The following is a 13,559-nucleotide window of genomic DNA, read 5'->3' as shown; positions in this document are numbered from 1 at the left end:
AAACCAAAATAAAAGTAATTCCTCAGATTAACTGATAAACAGAATCAACTTAAAGTAGTTCCAATTTACTTTGAAAAATCATGGTTTAATTCTTGCTAATATTTTCACCGAAAAAAAAATAACACATATCCCCTCAGAGATTTCTAATAGGAAAAATTATCATATCATACATAAGTATCTGACATACTACAAGAGTATGAGGATGAACTAACTCAAACCAAAATTGTAGACAGAGAGGAAAAATGTTCAGTATTGAGTATTGAGTCATAGTGATGAAAATATCAATTAAAATTTTAAGCAAGATTGTTCATTAGGAATTTCTTGATTGAGCCAGTTACATCGATGATCATATAGCTTTACTTCTTCTTTACAAAACAAATAAATCTGGTAAGAACTAGTATAAGCAGATGTCTCATTGTGATCAAGTAATTAAATAAAATTTCTGTAAAATTCCATAAATATAGAGTTGAATGTGTTTCGGCTGAATTCAACACAAAAAATCTAATAATTATAATAAATGTAGGGTTTCACCTAAGCAATAAAATAAATTGTTCAACAATGTTTTAAAACAATATTAAGTTCATTTTATCGCCAATTCAGTCTAGTTCATACTGGTTTCCACCAATGGAAACATTTTTCTCTAATAGGTTCGAAAATTCCGGATTTGAAAAGATACTTCTTCAGATAAAAAAAACTCTTATGAAGGAGAAAATTTGTGGGAAGATGCCAATAGGAAATTTTCCATCGAAAGCTTGTGATAATAATGAAATATCCACTCGTTGGCAACCTGACAAACATGAAACGCGACAAAACAAACGGTGGGTAAATATAGAAAACACACCAAAATAATGGAACTTGAAATTCGTTCAACAATACAACATACAACAAAGTCGTAAGAAATGGAACAATCATCCAATCAATTCGATTGAATGATTTTTTCAATTCGATAAATATAAGCTTGTTCTATTTAATACATAATTCGTTGATCATGATAATGAAATAAAACAAAATTAATTTCCACAAATATTGAATATTAACAACAATTGTTTGTGACTTTCTTGAGGATAATTTTACACCTGAAGAAGCATCAAACGATCGTTTTTAATATTAAATATTATTTGTGGGAATTAACTTTGTTTAATTTAATTTGATAATGAATTTCCATCAAGTAAAATGAATCATGTTAATGTTTTGTTGCAGAATAATATTCTCCGATAGAAAATCAATTCAAACTCATCTAATATTTCACAGAATTCAAAGAATTTCCTCTAGAAATAGGTACCTACTATTAAAAACTACGCAAAGAGCATTAGTGCTTTGGTAAATGAAACCAACTAGATATTTTTCCTAAAAGCATTCAATGTTAGCAAAAAAAATTCGTAGAAGTGTTGTGAAAAAGCTAATGTGAAATGTCACTTAAAATATAACGAAATAATTACATACCACCCAAAAGGAATATAAATAAATAAAAAAAGATATAAACATAAAGTACTTAGATAATTATATCATAATATGTATGTTCTGAATGAAATTACTATAGAGGAAAAATGAACTGAAAGAATAGTCCAGTTGAACACACTGAATACGAAAATTTGGATTGTAGATAGATGCCGAAAACTTATAATTTGAATATTTAATATCTTTTCGTTTTTAACTATAGAAACGAATTTGATTCGTTTGACAGCAACAAATATCTAAGCTTTTAAAAATGTGAGAGAAACTCTACGAAAAAAAAAAGTTTGAACAAAATTTTGAAAAATATTTTAAGGTAAACATAAATGCAAAAAAAATTAGTAATCACTAAATCTATAAATTCATAAATTGCTTACATGCGTAACTCACTGACCATCGATAAATTGTTCTTCATCCAGTGGACATACTTGTACTATAATATCGCTTCCTGCCCATACCACAGCAGAAGTCACACCGTTTCTATGTTTTGTCATAATGCCACCTAGCACCTATAGACACTGAATGTATATTATGCTCTTGGCAACAATTTAGTTTTAAAAATAATTGTAGCATTACATTCTTCTTCAAAAACACGTGTTTGACTGAGATTGTCCCACAACGCTTCGATTTGCCGGGAATTCTATCCCCACAATTGGGATCAATTGATGACAATTGACGTTTAGCAAAAAAACAATTGCCGACAGTGCGATAATTAAAAAAGACGATTTTCTTGGCTAGACACGAAGATGTGTTGATGTTTATACACGCTATTTAAAGAAACCCGCGAAAGATGTTGAAACTAGAAAACTGGTGCAAGTTCACCAAATTTCGCAAAGCGAACGATGAGTTGGGACGACAATGGCTCGAACGGTTTTATCGCAGACGAATTGTTGCCTGAAAGTGAGAAGGAAAAAATACGCCTAATAATTACTTCTTATCTTTAAAATATGGAATAGCCACAACTTGTATTTCGGCGGACGACCATTATGCGTCACTCGTTATACATATACATATCGCTTTGAAATAAGATTCGGCATAACCGTTTAACCCGCTCAAGAAGGCTTTTTAATCCGTATAATACGAAGATTAGGCATACAAGGTGAGTCTTGAAGGTGTACGTTAAATTCAACAATAGATTTCTCACTTCAAATAAAACACTTTTTCCTTTTATCATTTTTCCAGATTCAGCAAAGGTGACAAGATACATCAGGCTGCAGGGGCGGTCCTAACCTTAAATTTTGGGGGGGAACGCCGTTATGGGCTTCAAGATTTTTGATAGGACCAATTCGTACCTTGTCTGCTTGAAAAGCATATGAAATGTTAGGTCATTCCATTTGGGGGGAGAGGGGGCTCATGACCCCCCTGACACCGCTCTTATTGTCAGGCTGTTAAAATTTCGAAAAAAAATTGTTCCTTTTCAGCTTTAATATGATCAATCAGAATAAAATAAATTTTGGTATGAAGTTCTCTATAACTACGAGTAAAAGGTATTTTTTTCTACTTCTAATGACATCTTATTACTACTGACCTCTGATGATAGATATCTAAGACATCTTTGTTTGAGTCAAATCAAATTTTTTCTGATCTTGTAATTATATAAGCCTTAGTATGTCAAATTCTTGCGCTTGCCGATTCATGAAACTTAACGAAATAAGAAAGCAATTTTCTAATTGCTTTCTTATTTCTATAATTCAAAGTCACTGTTAGAATACTCGATCATTTCAGAAAATAAAAGTAATCAATCGGTTTTCCGAAAATGCATCATTCTGAAGATATCCAAAGTGGAATTGAAAATTCGACAAATTTCACATCACACCATTATTATGAATACAACCCTGAACAAGGAAATGCTACAAACCTGGGTAAGGCAATGTTGCCGCGCTCCATTATTTTTGCATGAAAAACAAGGATTTAAGTACCATAGTTATATTGATCCGAATTAGGTCAAATCGCGCCGTATTGTTCAATAACTTTTTGCCATTTTGGAGGTAATAGATATCTTTCATAGAAGTCGCCATGGACAGGAAAGCCAGTAAAAGATGGAAATCACTTGGTGCCAGATCTGGACTATAAGGTGGATTCATAAGAACCTCCCGGAGCTTCTGGCGAGTCACTATAGATGTGTGTGTCCTGGCGTTGTCCTGATGGAATACAATGCATCTTCTATTGGACAAAGCTGGCCGCACAGCAAAACCTTACTAGCCGTCAATCCTAACTTGGCCACCGTTTCCGCCGGCACCTCGCGATTCGACCACGGCCGTTTTCGCTTGACGTTGTCGTCCATGAGTTTTTTTTGCGTTAACTCGTATGGTACAATTGGTACCCAAACATCAATCTTCTTCTTGAGAGCAGCCTTATGCAAATGGTTCCAAATGGTTTTTTGTGCAATCTTTAGCTCTTCGGCAATCGAAACAATGCTTACATGACGGTCGGGCTCAACAATGTCCATGATTTTATCGACAATTGACCTTCCACTGAGTGGTCCATCTTTAACATCGAAATTACCGAAACGGAATCGACGAAACCAAAATTGCGTATGATTCGATGTTACAGAATCAGAAGCATAAAAACTACATATTCACATTTTCAGCCGCCTGGCTTGCATTTTCATCTTTATCGAAGAAATACTATCAAATATATTTTCTTTTTGCTAGTGGCCATCTTTGACGCATGCTCAACCTAAACTGAGTCAACTAATCACAAGACTATCAGAAAAGTTTTTGTAGTAGGAAATCTCTTCTCTCTAACGCCATCTAGTGGAACCCGATCGGACTTATACAACGCAAGATGCAGATAATTAAAACCATCTATTCATTTTACAAGACCTAATAATATGCAAAATGTGATCTACTGCAAATTCAACCTCAATATTCCTGAATCTAGCAATGTCTATCCAAATAGATAATTCAAACATCTTATATATTCACAATGATTGAGTTCTGTTTTATCTCGGTAGTTCAAACATCGAAAGAACAGAAGTGCCTTTCAGCCCATTCTGAAATCAATAAATGCTAATAATTTTTCACCTGAGTTGAATCGACTAAAATAAAAAAAGTTTTTATTTGATGAGACGAATTTACAGTTAAATTCAATATAGGTACAATTCGAGGCTCACCTTTTTTCTCAAAATTTCCAACATATTACGGCTTCCTCTAGAATAATAGTTCAGTAATTGTTTTATAATATATTTTTTCTTCAATTTTAATACCCCAAGTATTCATATTTTATTAATGGTTGGCCTATTATAACAAACTTAACGGTATTCTAGATCTAAACCCACCCTGAAAATGTTTAGGTTTTTACGTTCATATTATGGTAATGAATAGAAGAATGACAAAATGATATAGCGATCTATTCAGGGGACAAGCGCTGAAAAAATCGAGATTAGCACACGGCTTTCGATCACTTATTCATTATATATGCCCTTGAAATCAAATTTGGTTTTTCCCCTCCAATTAATGTATTCTCTTAATATTTACTTACGAACTAAAACAATCTGTATATTTATTCGTTTTTTTTCTTCTTGTTCGTACATATCTAATATCGCCTAAGGTATATCCAAAGAAAAAAGTAAGAAATGACACGTAACTTGAAGAGTTAAAGTAGCAACAAATCTTAATTATCACTCACCTCAAATAATGTACTGTATTTCACTGAAGTTCATAGCGGAATCTTGAAAATATTGAATAATATCAAAATTCATTGCTGTGCTCACATAAAAAATGTAATAAAATTGTACATCCATTGAATGAGTACTCACGAAATGCAGTTGTTTCAATTCAGTAATTTTTATTATTTTTTTTTCAAATGCCTTTAAAAAAACATTAGCACGAAGAAAAAATTTTGCCTACGCCCATAACGATATTCATCATTTTTGTTTTGAATTGTAGAAAATCCAAAAATTGAATCAAAAAATGAGTAAAGCACTTGGGATTGGTACATTCATGCGCCATTAGAAACTACAAAGCTGCTATGAGTATATACTATATGTGGTCTTCAAGAGAGCAATTGGTTGAACGAGTGCTCAAAAGCTCTTGACTTCACGTCAGAGATTTCCTCATTTTTTCGATATTTCGCTTTAATGATTTATGATTTTGATGAGTTTCCAAGTCTTTCCGTTCAAGGAGTTAACGTGTGTACGGACAGACAGACATTGTAATGGAATAATTGAGCGATTTATTCGAAGAACGAGAGCAATACATTGACTGTCATGCAAATTATAAGAGCTATTGAATTTGATTCTCTTCTATTCTCCTAGCTTAATCCCCGAATTTCAAAACCTATAAACTCAATTAACGAATACAAATTTGAAATTAAAAAAATCACAATCAATGAATATTCACCTCAGTAAACTTCATATCTATTATGTAAAATCCTCATCGATAAAAATACCACAAAAAAAATCATCAGAAATTCCCAGTTAGATCAATTATGTAACCATAGAGAAAGATTTCAAAAGTCATCTTGATGACATCATCCAGATAAGCTCTCACTATGAAAAATCATCGCCATGTATTCCATAAAATAAATGTCTTCGGTATCTTATCTATTATATCTGTATCTATCGCTAAATTGATGTATCAACTGAAATCTCCGTCTGTTATCATCAAATTGTGATAAACACGTTTAGACTTAATTTCTAGAACATCTGGGCATGTCTATCCCTGTAATGCATAAAAAAAATACGCGGCGAGTAGGTATAGAAGTTAGCTCCAGCAGAATAATTCAAAAATATTTTGATTAATGCATAAAAAAAGAAAATACGCGGGGCGAGTTGATATAGAAGTAAGCTCCTGCAATATAATTCGAAAAATATTTTGATGATTGACGTAAAAATGACCTATTTTGAAGACGATATAATAAATTTGGATGAATATTAATTCGTAGTACATTCACGACACTATAAAAAACATTAAGATCATTTTTAGAATGAAAAAAATGTTTTTCTCATTAGTACAAAGCTTTAAAAGATGCGTGTTAAATCATAGAATTAAGTCTGGATCGAGATATTAAAGGTTTACTGACATTTGTTGTTGTTTGAAAATGGATAAAAACGAATGTCTTGTATTGAAAAAATACTGTTTTTCAATGGGAAAAATACTATGCAATCAAAGCATTGCCTTGATAAGTGTTATTCAATCTCTACTTCATCGATAACAATGGTAAAAAGTACTTCGGAAAGAAATTTGGCTATGTTGATGAATGAAGCTGAACTTTTAAGCAAAAACGTGTTTAGGATCATGGCTTATCAAAAGGTGTGTTATATTATGTGATTTTCCTTTATTGCATGTTCAGGTGTTTGGTGATAAAAGGGGATATTTCAAAAATTAAATCAAATCACTTCAGACTTTTATTGATTTATTTATCCACTTAAAAACATTAATACAACTTGGACGGATTGATTTCAAATATCACATGATAAAAATTAAATTGTGCATTGTGCATCAAACATCGTAACTAAAAATTAATGATTACAGACATATGTCAAAAACGTTCTAGTACAATCAGTAATATTTTAATTGCATTACGTAAACTTCTTACACTCTGAGATTACTCATCGATTTATCAAGAATATCCTTTTTTATCCTTAATGAATATTCAGGATTTAGCTTGATAACTTGCTGGGCAACATCGACTGCATCAGGGTAATTTTTCGATTTCAAATGAGCATATGCTAACTTGTAACCAATAGAAGCATTACTCTTTCCTGTATATTTAAAGGCCAATTCATAGTTAGCAGCAGCATCCTTATATTTCTGTTCCTTCTCAGATACATAACCAAGATATTCATAAGCCTTTCTGGAGCTTTTGTTATAATAAGTTACCTTAGCTAATAAATCAGAGGCCATATCATATTTTCCAGATTGGATATAGTAATCAGCTAGAAGCAGCCAACATTTCTCTAAATATTCTGCATCCTCAAATGTCCACGAGTTTTTAACAACTCTTTTCAGTTGATTTTTAGCTCTTTGTGACTGTTTCAAGAGGGTATAAGCAGTAGACATGCCCAAAATAACACCAATATTGTCTTTGTAGACATTTTGTGAGGCTAGTGCAATGAACGCTTCCAAACCCTGCTCCACCAAAGGTTTCTCTTTGGTAGCCAAAAGCCGAAAATTCAACATAAGCTTATATTTGAGAACACTTTCACCCAGTTTCTGCTTCAATTCTTTCAATAAGCGATCAGCTATGGAAAAACAAAATCATAAGCTGTATTCATTTTGTTGAAAAAAATTGAACAGTAATTCTTTGAAATCCAAAAATAAAATGAAATAAAAATATTTTTGAACAACCTACCTGTTTTCAATGCCATAGATCTAGAATCTCTATATTCCAAATCATCATTATCCATCAACTGATCAGTTAACATGTCATCTTCTGGATTCAAACATATTTCTATCATATTATAAATTGAATCTAAACCCCAATCTAAATCCTGTCTAGTAATATTGAAGTTCCTCAAAGCACTATTCAAATTACCGGCATACCATTGATAAAGAGCCTTAGAGTATAATAATCCTCCTTCTTTCAACGGATTCTCACACATATTTTCTGCATTATTAAGATATTCAGGCAAATCTTCCAAATTTCCTGTTCTGCGCATAACCTCTACCAATCTCACTAGGGCATTCCAATTGGTGGGTTGTTTTGCAAGTAACTGAGTGAAGTGAAATAACGCCATGTCAAAATCAACCTGAAACAATTACAAATTTCATAATTGTTTCACATTTTTCAATTTGCATGGTGGATCAAAAAGCTTTCACATTCAGATAATTTGATATTCAATCTTTCACAGACAACGTATTTTTTGAAGAATAAACATTTTGCTTTTTGATACTTCACTGTGTGAAATAATATAAAGATTTGCTTGATTTTCTCACCTTGTGAAATGCAATATCTGCCATTAAAAGTGATGCCTCTTCATTTTCACTGTCTATGTCCAAAATAGTTCCACAAGTTTGCTGACATAATTCCAAAGCATTCATCTAAAATACGCATTATCCAGAATATAGCTTGTGCAGATGTTATTTATCAAAAATCAATATCAACTCAATAACTCTGGGCTTTATAAACCATAAATAATATTTGTGATAATTAATGGTTTCAACAGAATTGTAAAATTCCAGATTTTTAGCCGTACTCTAGTCAGTTTCCACCTGACTTTTCGCTAAATTTTTCCAATACGAATGTCGATTCTGACCTGATGTAGTATTTATACTTTCCCCACCAGAGGGGGCGGAGCTATGTGGTTCATCCCCTCAATTTCTAATAGTTTCAGTTTTTATACGATCTATTACTCGTGACCAGGTGCTATGAACTATTGGTGTTTCTCATCCTCTGTTAATTTTTGTATATTTCGATGACTTCCATATTCATTTACAGGTAAAAGCTCTTAATATACGAGAGAATTTCTGTCTTTGATAATAGGATATTGTGTCTATTGGTAAGAGCATGTTTGGCGATTACAGAATTTTCCAATTCTGTTGAATGATCTCGCCGTGAAATCCTTTGATGTTATATTTATGGTTACTTACCTGAATATAAAGTTTAGCTAAGGCACCTAATATAGATACATTTTCTGGTTGAACTTCACAAGCTTCTTTGTAATAATTAATAGCTTCATCATTATCCTTGTTTTGGATAGACATTTCTGCCAGTTTGGTGTAAATAGATACCAAAATGTCAATTTCACTTTGTGGGACTCCTTAAAAGAATTAAAAAAAAAATCAAATTCTTATTATCAATGGCAATAAGTAACTCACTTGGCAACTCTATTGCTAAACGTTTTTTCACTCTATTTTGATTATCTCTGGCATCCTTCAGAGTAATGAGTGCTCCTGCTTTATTCCCTGCCTTCTCTTGGATAGTAGCCAATAAATTCAATAGTTTGGTCTTATATTGAAGAAAATTCAAATCGTCAATGTTATTGGTGCTTTCAACTTCAATTTCGCTAATGAGAAGATGCTCAGCTTTGATGAATTCCCTCATTTGCATATATAGATGAGCTAATTGTAGTTTCAAATCTGCATGATTGGTCAGTTCTATTGCTTCTTTATAGAAATCTACAGCTTTATGGAAATAATGTGCAAAAACCAGAGTTTCTCCCATCTTCTGATTGATATATGGATCTCTTGGATTTTCTTTCAGAGCTTTTTGATAAGTCTCTATAGCTAAATCAGGTTCTTGAATAGAAATATTTATATTTGAATAAGTAAATGATGGACTAAAATTATAAAATCTAATTCCCAAGAAGTAAATTTTTCGAGAAAGTTTAAACATAAACTTTATTGCTCTTATTACCTCAGAATTATAAACTCTATTTGATATTGAATTAATATAACTTCTAAAATTAAATATTTCCAACATTCCTTGATAGACTTGCATAAATTGGAGATATATGTATTCTTCAAGGTCTAGAAATAGTTTATGATTCGAAGAATAAAAGTTTTTCTTAAAACTCTGAGTTTTTGAAGTATCAAATAACTTTGTTTGACTAGTATTTCTACTTACCTAATACTGTCATATATGCATCACCCAATAGCATGTACGTTTCTATGCAAGCATTTTCACTGACCATTTCTAAATAGCAATCTAAATAAGCATGTTTATCCTTTCTGAATTCCAAAAGAATATTTGCAAACCTGGTCCTTGCTTGAGAATAATAAGGATCTGAACTGTCAACCTTGCCTAGTAACTCAAGCGCACCTTGTATATTATTATGATTCACAGCCTGTTCAGCACACAGCAGAACAATTCTTGATTCTTCAGGTGTTTTTTGAAGTTCTTCAGTGGCTTCTTCAAGGAGTTTCATTGCTTCATCAACTTGTCCAATTTGATTATGAGCATCTATTAGCTCTATAAATATTGCCGCTTTTTCATTTATATCTATGTTGTATGCTTGTAATTTAGAATCCTTTGATTGTTTTTCTGAGATAATTGAAATTGCAGTAGTTAGTGATTTTATTGATTCTTGCAGAGTGTTCATTCTTTTTTGTATAATTCCATTAATAAAGTGATATATTGGATTTTCCCTCAATTTGAAGTCAATACTCAAACCTTCTTCTAAAATCTGTGACGCTCTCTCATAAGTTCCATTGCAAATTTGTATCTGTGCCATGAGAAGATAGGCTTCACTAGGTAAATTATCTTTTTTCAATAAGATTTCAAGATTTGCAGTAGCATTATTCACATCTCCAATAAGATGATACTGAATTTTCGCTAAAAGAAATAGCGGCTCCACCATTCCAGAGCAAGCTTTATGCAAAATAGTCAAAATATTTTCTACAGCTATTGCCACAGCACTAGGAGTTCGTGGTTTAATAGTGTAGGTAAAATCGGAAACAAATGGAATATATTTCAAATATTCCTTTGCTAATTGAAGCATAAAATGTGGATTCAAATATTTGAGGAAACTAACTGAATAGGGATAATGTTTTAAGGGATTCAAATGATAATCAGATGCTTTGTTCAAACAACTAATGGCTTCTTCCTCAGTTTCACTCATCTTAGCTTTGAGTAACATAGTGATTGAAGAATTTTGAGCTCCTTTTATGTCAAGCAGATGCTCAATTTTTTCTTTCAACTGTTCTGAAACCCCATTCTGTTCAAGATCAACAATTATCGAACCAATTAATGCTTTGGTCGATGAATGTTCGATTTTGAGAGCACTTTTAAAGAATCGTGAAGCACCTTTTATTTCGTTTTGTATTAGACAGTGAAAGCCAAGTTCACAAAAAAAATTTGCATTATCAGGAAAATTACGAGCAGCTTCTTCCATCATGGTATAAGTTTCTTGAAGAACATCTGCATTTCCTTCACACACCTCAGAAAATAATTTTGCAGTTTCCAATAAAAAGGGACCATTTTTTGGTTCTATACAATCAAAAACTGACATGAATTTTTTGATAGACTTAATAGCTTCATTATAGTTAGCATCACGGCAAATTGTAATTAATATTAACGTTCTTAATGCATCCAAGGAGTTATTATTCAGTGTCAGGATTCTGCTCAAAGTTTCATCAATATGATCCCACTCTTGCATAGCCAACTGTACTTTCAACTTCAGTAAAAGAGGAAGATCCATATTTGGATATCTGACTACAGTCTTATTAGCAACAGACTGAGCTTCCTCATAATTATTTTCATACAAATAAGCTTCTCCAAGTCCTAAGAAAGAATCAAGGTTGGGTCTTGACTGAAGAGATTGTAGAAAAACTTCTGATATGATAGCCACCGATTTCTTCCCAGATTTTTTCAGTTCTAACAAAACCCAGCCTTTCAAAGTCCAACATTCTAAAAGACCTGATTGCAAAGTCAAGGCTTTATCCAAGTAATCTAACGATTTCTCCAATTTATTCAATGCAAACAAAACAAATCCAGAATAAAAAAAATCAATAGGTTCAGCAACTTTTCTAGTTTCCTTCATTTGGGCATCTAACTTGAAATATACTTCTTTATTAGATACACCCAGCAACTTATTACTATACATTAGTGCTATAATAACTGACAATTTTATATCATTTTCTGATATAATTGACTCGAGGACTTGAATACCCTCTTCAATATGATTGTTTGACACCAATGCTAAGGCATGAAATAGGTGGAAACAAGAATTTCCTTTAAATTTTCCAATCCCTTCTTTTGATGCGTTCAATGCTGAAGTGTAAAATTTTTCTCTAAAGAAGTAAAATATATTAACTTTAAGTTCTTCCATATCCATTGTGAAATGAAAATCTTAGTTATCAATGAACTGTTTTATTGCATAAGATCTATTTCTCTATATAACTATCATATTTCATTTTATTTTTCTCACAAAAGTGTTGCAAGTATTCACAGGATAATTTTATTTTCACTGTTTTGTCTTGTTCAATCAGATGACTCAATATTTTCTGTAACAAAAATAAACTTCATCTCACAGTAGAAGACTCTGAACACCAATATGAGGAAATATTTAAAGAATATTTTTATTACAATAGTGACTTTAATCACATTCCATGTCTCAACAGGTTTAGACTTAAATCAAATCAGTTTCATATGAATTAGTTTTTCTGATTTTTTTATTGATTAATTTATCGTTTTAGTCTTTACTTGACAAAAATTCATGATAAGATTATAAATTAAAATATATACATATATATTTCTGCCATTTCCATTTTTTCATTATTATTTTGTCACACCATAACTTCTTCAGGTGAGTATTTCTGGATACATGATTTTCAACTCATGGTATAATGAAACATTTGTTGTGTTATGAAAAATAACAGAAATATTATATTGTTTTTCATTATCATATACGTAATTGATTGTATAGATTATATTAATTTATTTTTGAGAACCTACATATATTGAAGTCATCTACAATGGGAATGGATAAATTGAGCATTGATATAGCCAAAAAAAAATTGGAAATACCAAAGGAGTGAAATCACGACTTTCAATTTAGTATGTTTGAAAAATACCTCAGCAAAAATGGATCCTAAACCCTTTCCTTGGTATTCATCAGGAATTTCAGTGTGTTGCAAGTCATAAGTTTGCTTATTTTTCTTAAAACAAATTTTTGCATAATGTGTTCCTTTCAGCAATACCAGTAATTCTTTCCCATTATTTTCAACATTCCCTTCTTTCAAGTTATTAATAACTTCAATTATATTAGAATCAGTAGAAGTGGACAAAGAAGGGGTGCTCCTAGTTCCAGCCATAACCAAATTTTTCAAACTAGAATGTGTGCAAAGTGCTTTCCGATATAATAATATAAAATCGATACTTACTCATGAAACTTTGTCCAACTTTTCTTAATATTGACAAACATTATATCAGAAAATAAGCTATATCATATCAATTGACTTTGATCAATATACGGTTCAACAAAATACCAAAAATATTATTTTGATTTGTTTGAATTAGACTACAGAATATATCAAATCTCTTAGGCTCGTTTCACACAGAGACGTACATCTTAATAATTTTTCTGTTCTTATCGCAGAAAAATGGTTTCAAGTTTGGCAACGTCGATCGCTCTACTCCTCATATGACAGTTGTAGGCGGGGCCAAAAATTCTAGGAGAGAGCGCCCAGAGATATGGAGTACATGACATATGAGTACATTGT

At 31.8% G+C, this 13,559-nt stretch overlaps 2 protein-coding genes across 4 annotated transcripts in view; both read right to left on the bottom strand.

Moving 5' to 3' along the window:
• LOC123677061 (synaptic vesicle glycoprotein 2C-like) overlaps positions 1-2,284 on the bottom strand; it is a 57,885-nt gene extending 55,601 nt beyond the window's left edge. The window contains exon 1 of one of the 2 annotated variants that reach the window (XM_045613494.1): positions 1,847-2,284. In XM_045613494.1, coding sequence (XP_045469450.1) covers positions 1,847-1,946 — 100 coding nt within the window. In that variant the 5' untranslated portion in view covers positions 1,947-2,284. Of the gene's footprint in view, positions 1-1,829 lie in introns of both variants that reach the window. The other variant, XM_045613499.1, reaches the window with a different exon arrangement.
• A 4,504-nt stretch (positions 2,285-6,788) lies between these two features.
• LOC123677056 (tetratricopeptide repeat protein 21B-like) lies at positions 6,789-13,422 on the bottom strand. 2 transcript variants are annotated; one of them, XM_045613487.1, is made up of 8 exons: positions 13,221-13,422; positions 12,912-13,167; positions 9,964-12,341; positions 9,216-9,635; positions 8,988-9,157; positions 8,334-8,438; positions 7,750-8,146; positions 6,789-7,639 (listed from the first exon to the last, which is right to left on the bottom strand). In XM_045613487.1, exons 3-8 carry the CDS (start codon positions 12,170-12,172, stop codon positions 6,990-6,992), a joined length of 3,951 nt encoding a protein of 1,316 aa, XP_045469443.1. In that variant the 5' UTR covers positions 12,173-12,341; positions 12,912-13,167; positions 13,221-13,422; the 3' UTR covers positions 6,789-6,989. The 2 variants fall into 2 exon arrangements, with proteins under 2 accessions (XP_045469443.1, XP_045469444.1); XM_045613488.1 differs by lacking the exon at positions 12,912-13,167.
• Positions 13,423-13,559: the final 137 nt, after the last annotated feature.

Source organism: Harmonia axyridis, chromosome 3 (assembly GCF_914767665.1).
Source record: "Harmonia axyridis chromosome 3, icHarAxyr1.1, whole genome shotgun sequence".
In the NCBI taxonomy this organism is placed as follows: domain Eukaryota; kingdom Metazoa; phylum Arthropoda; class Insecta; order Coleoptera; family Coccinellidae; genus Harmonia; species Harmonia axyridis.
The sequence above is the reverse complement of the archived record's forward strand: the minus strand, read 5'-3'. Positions and strand labels throughout refer to the sequence as shown.

What these genes read in the sequence shown, in the direction of transcription:
- LOC123677056 (XM_045613487.1), bottom strand. Translation starts at nt 12,172, where the DNA reads ATGGATATGGAAGAACTTAAAGTTAATATATTTTACTTCTTTAGAGAA. An exon ending in TTTAGCAATAGAGTTGCCAA is followed by an intron (nt 9,158 to 9,215) that starts GTGAGTTACTTA and finishes AATTCTTTTAAG; the next exon opens with GAGTCCCACAAAGTGAAATT. An exon ending in TAGCTAAACTTTATATTCAG is followed by an intron (nt 8,439 to 8,987) that starts GTAAGTAACCAT and finishes TGCGTATTTTAG; the next exon opens with ATGAATGCTTTGGAATTATG.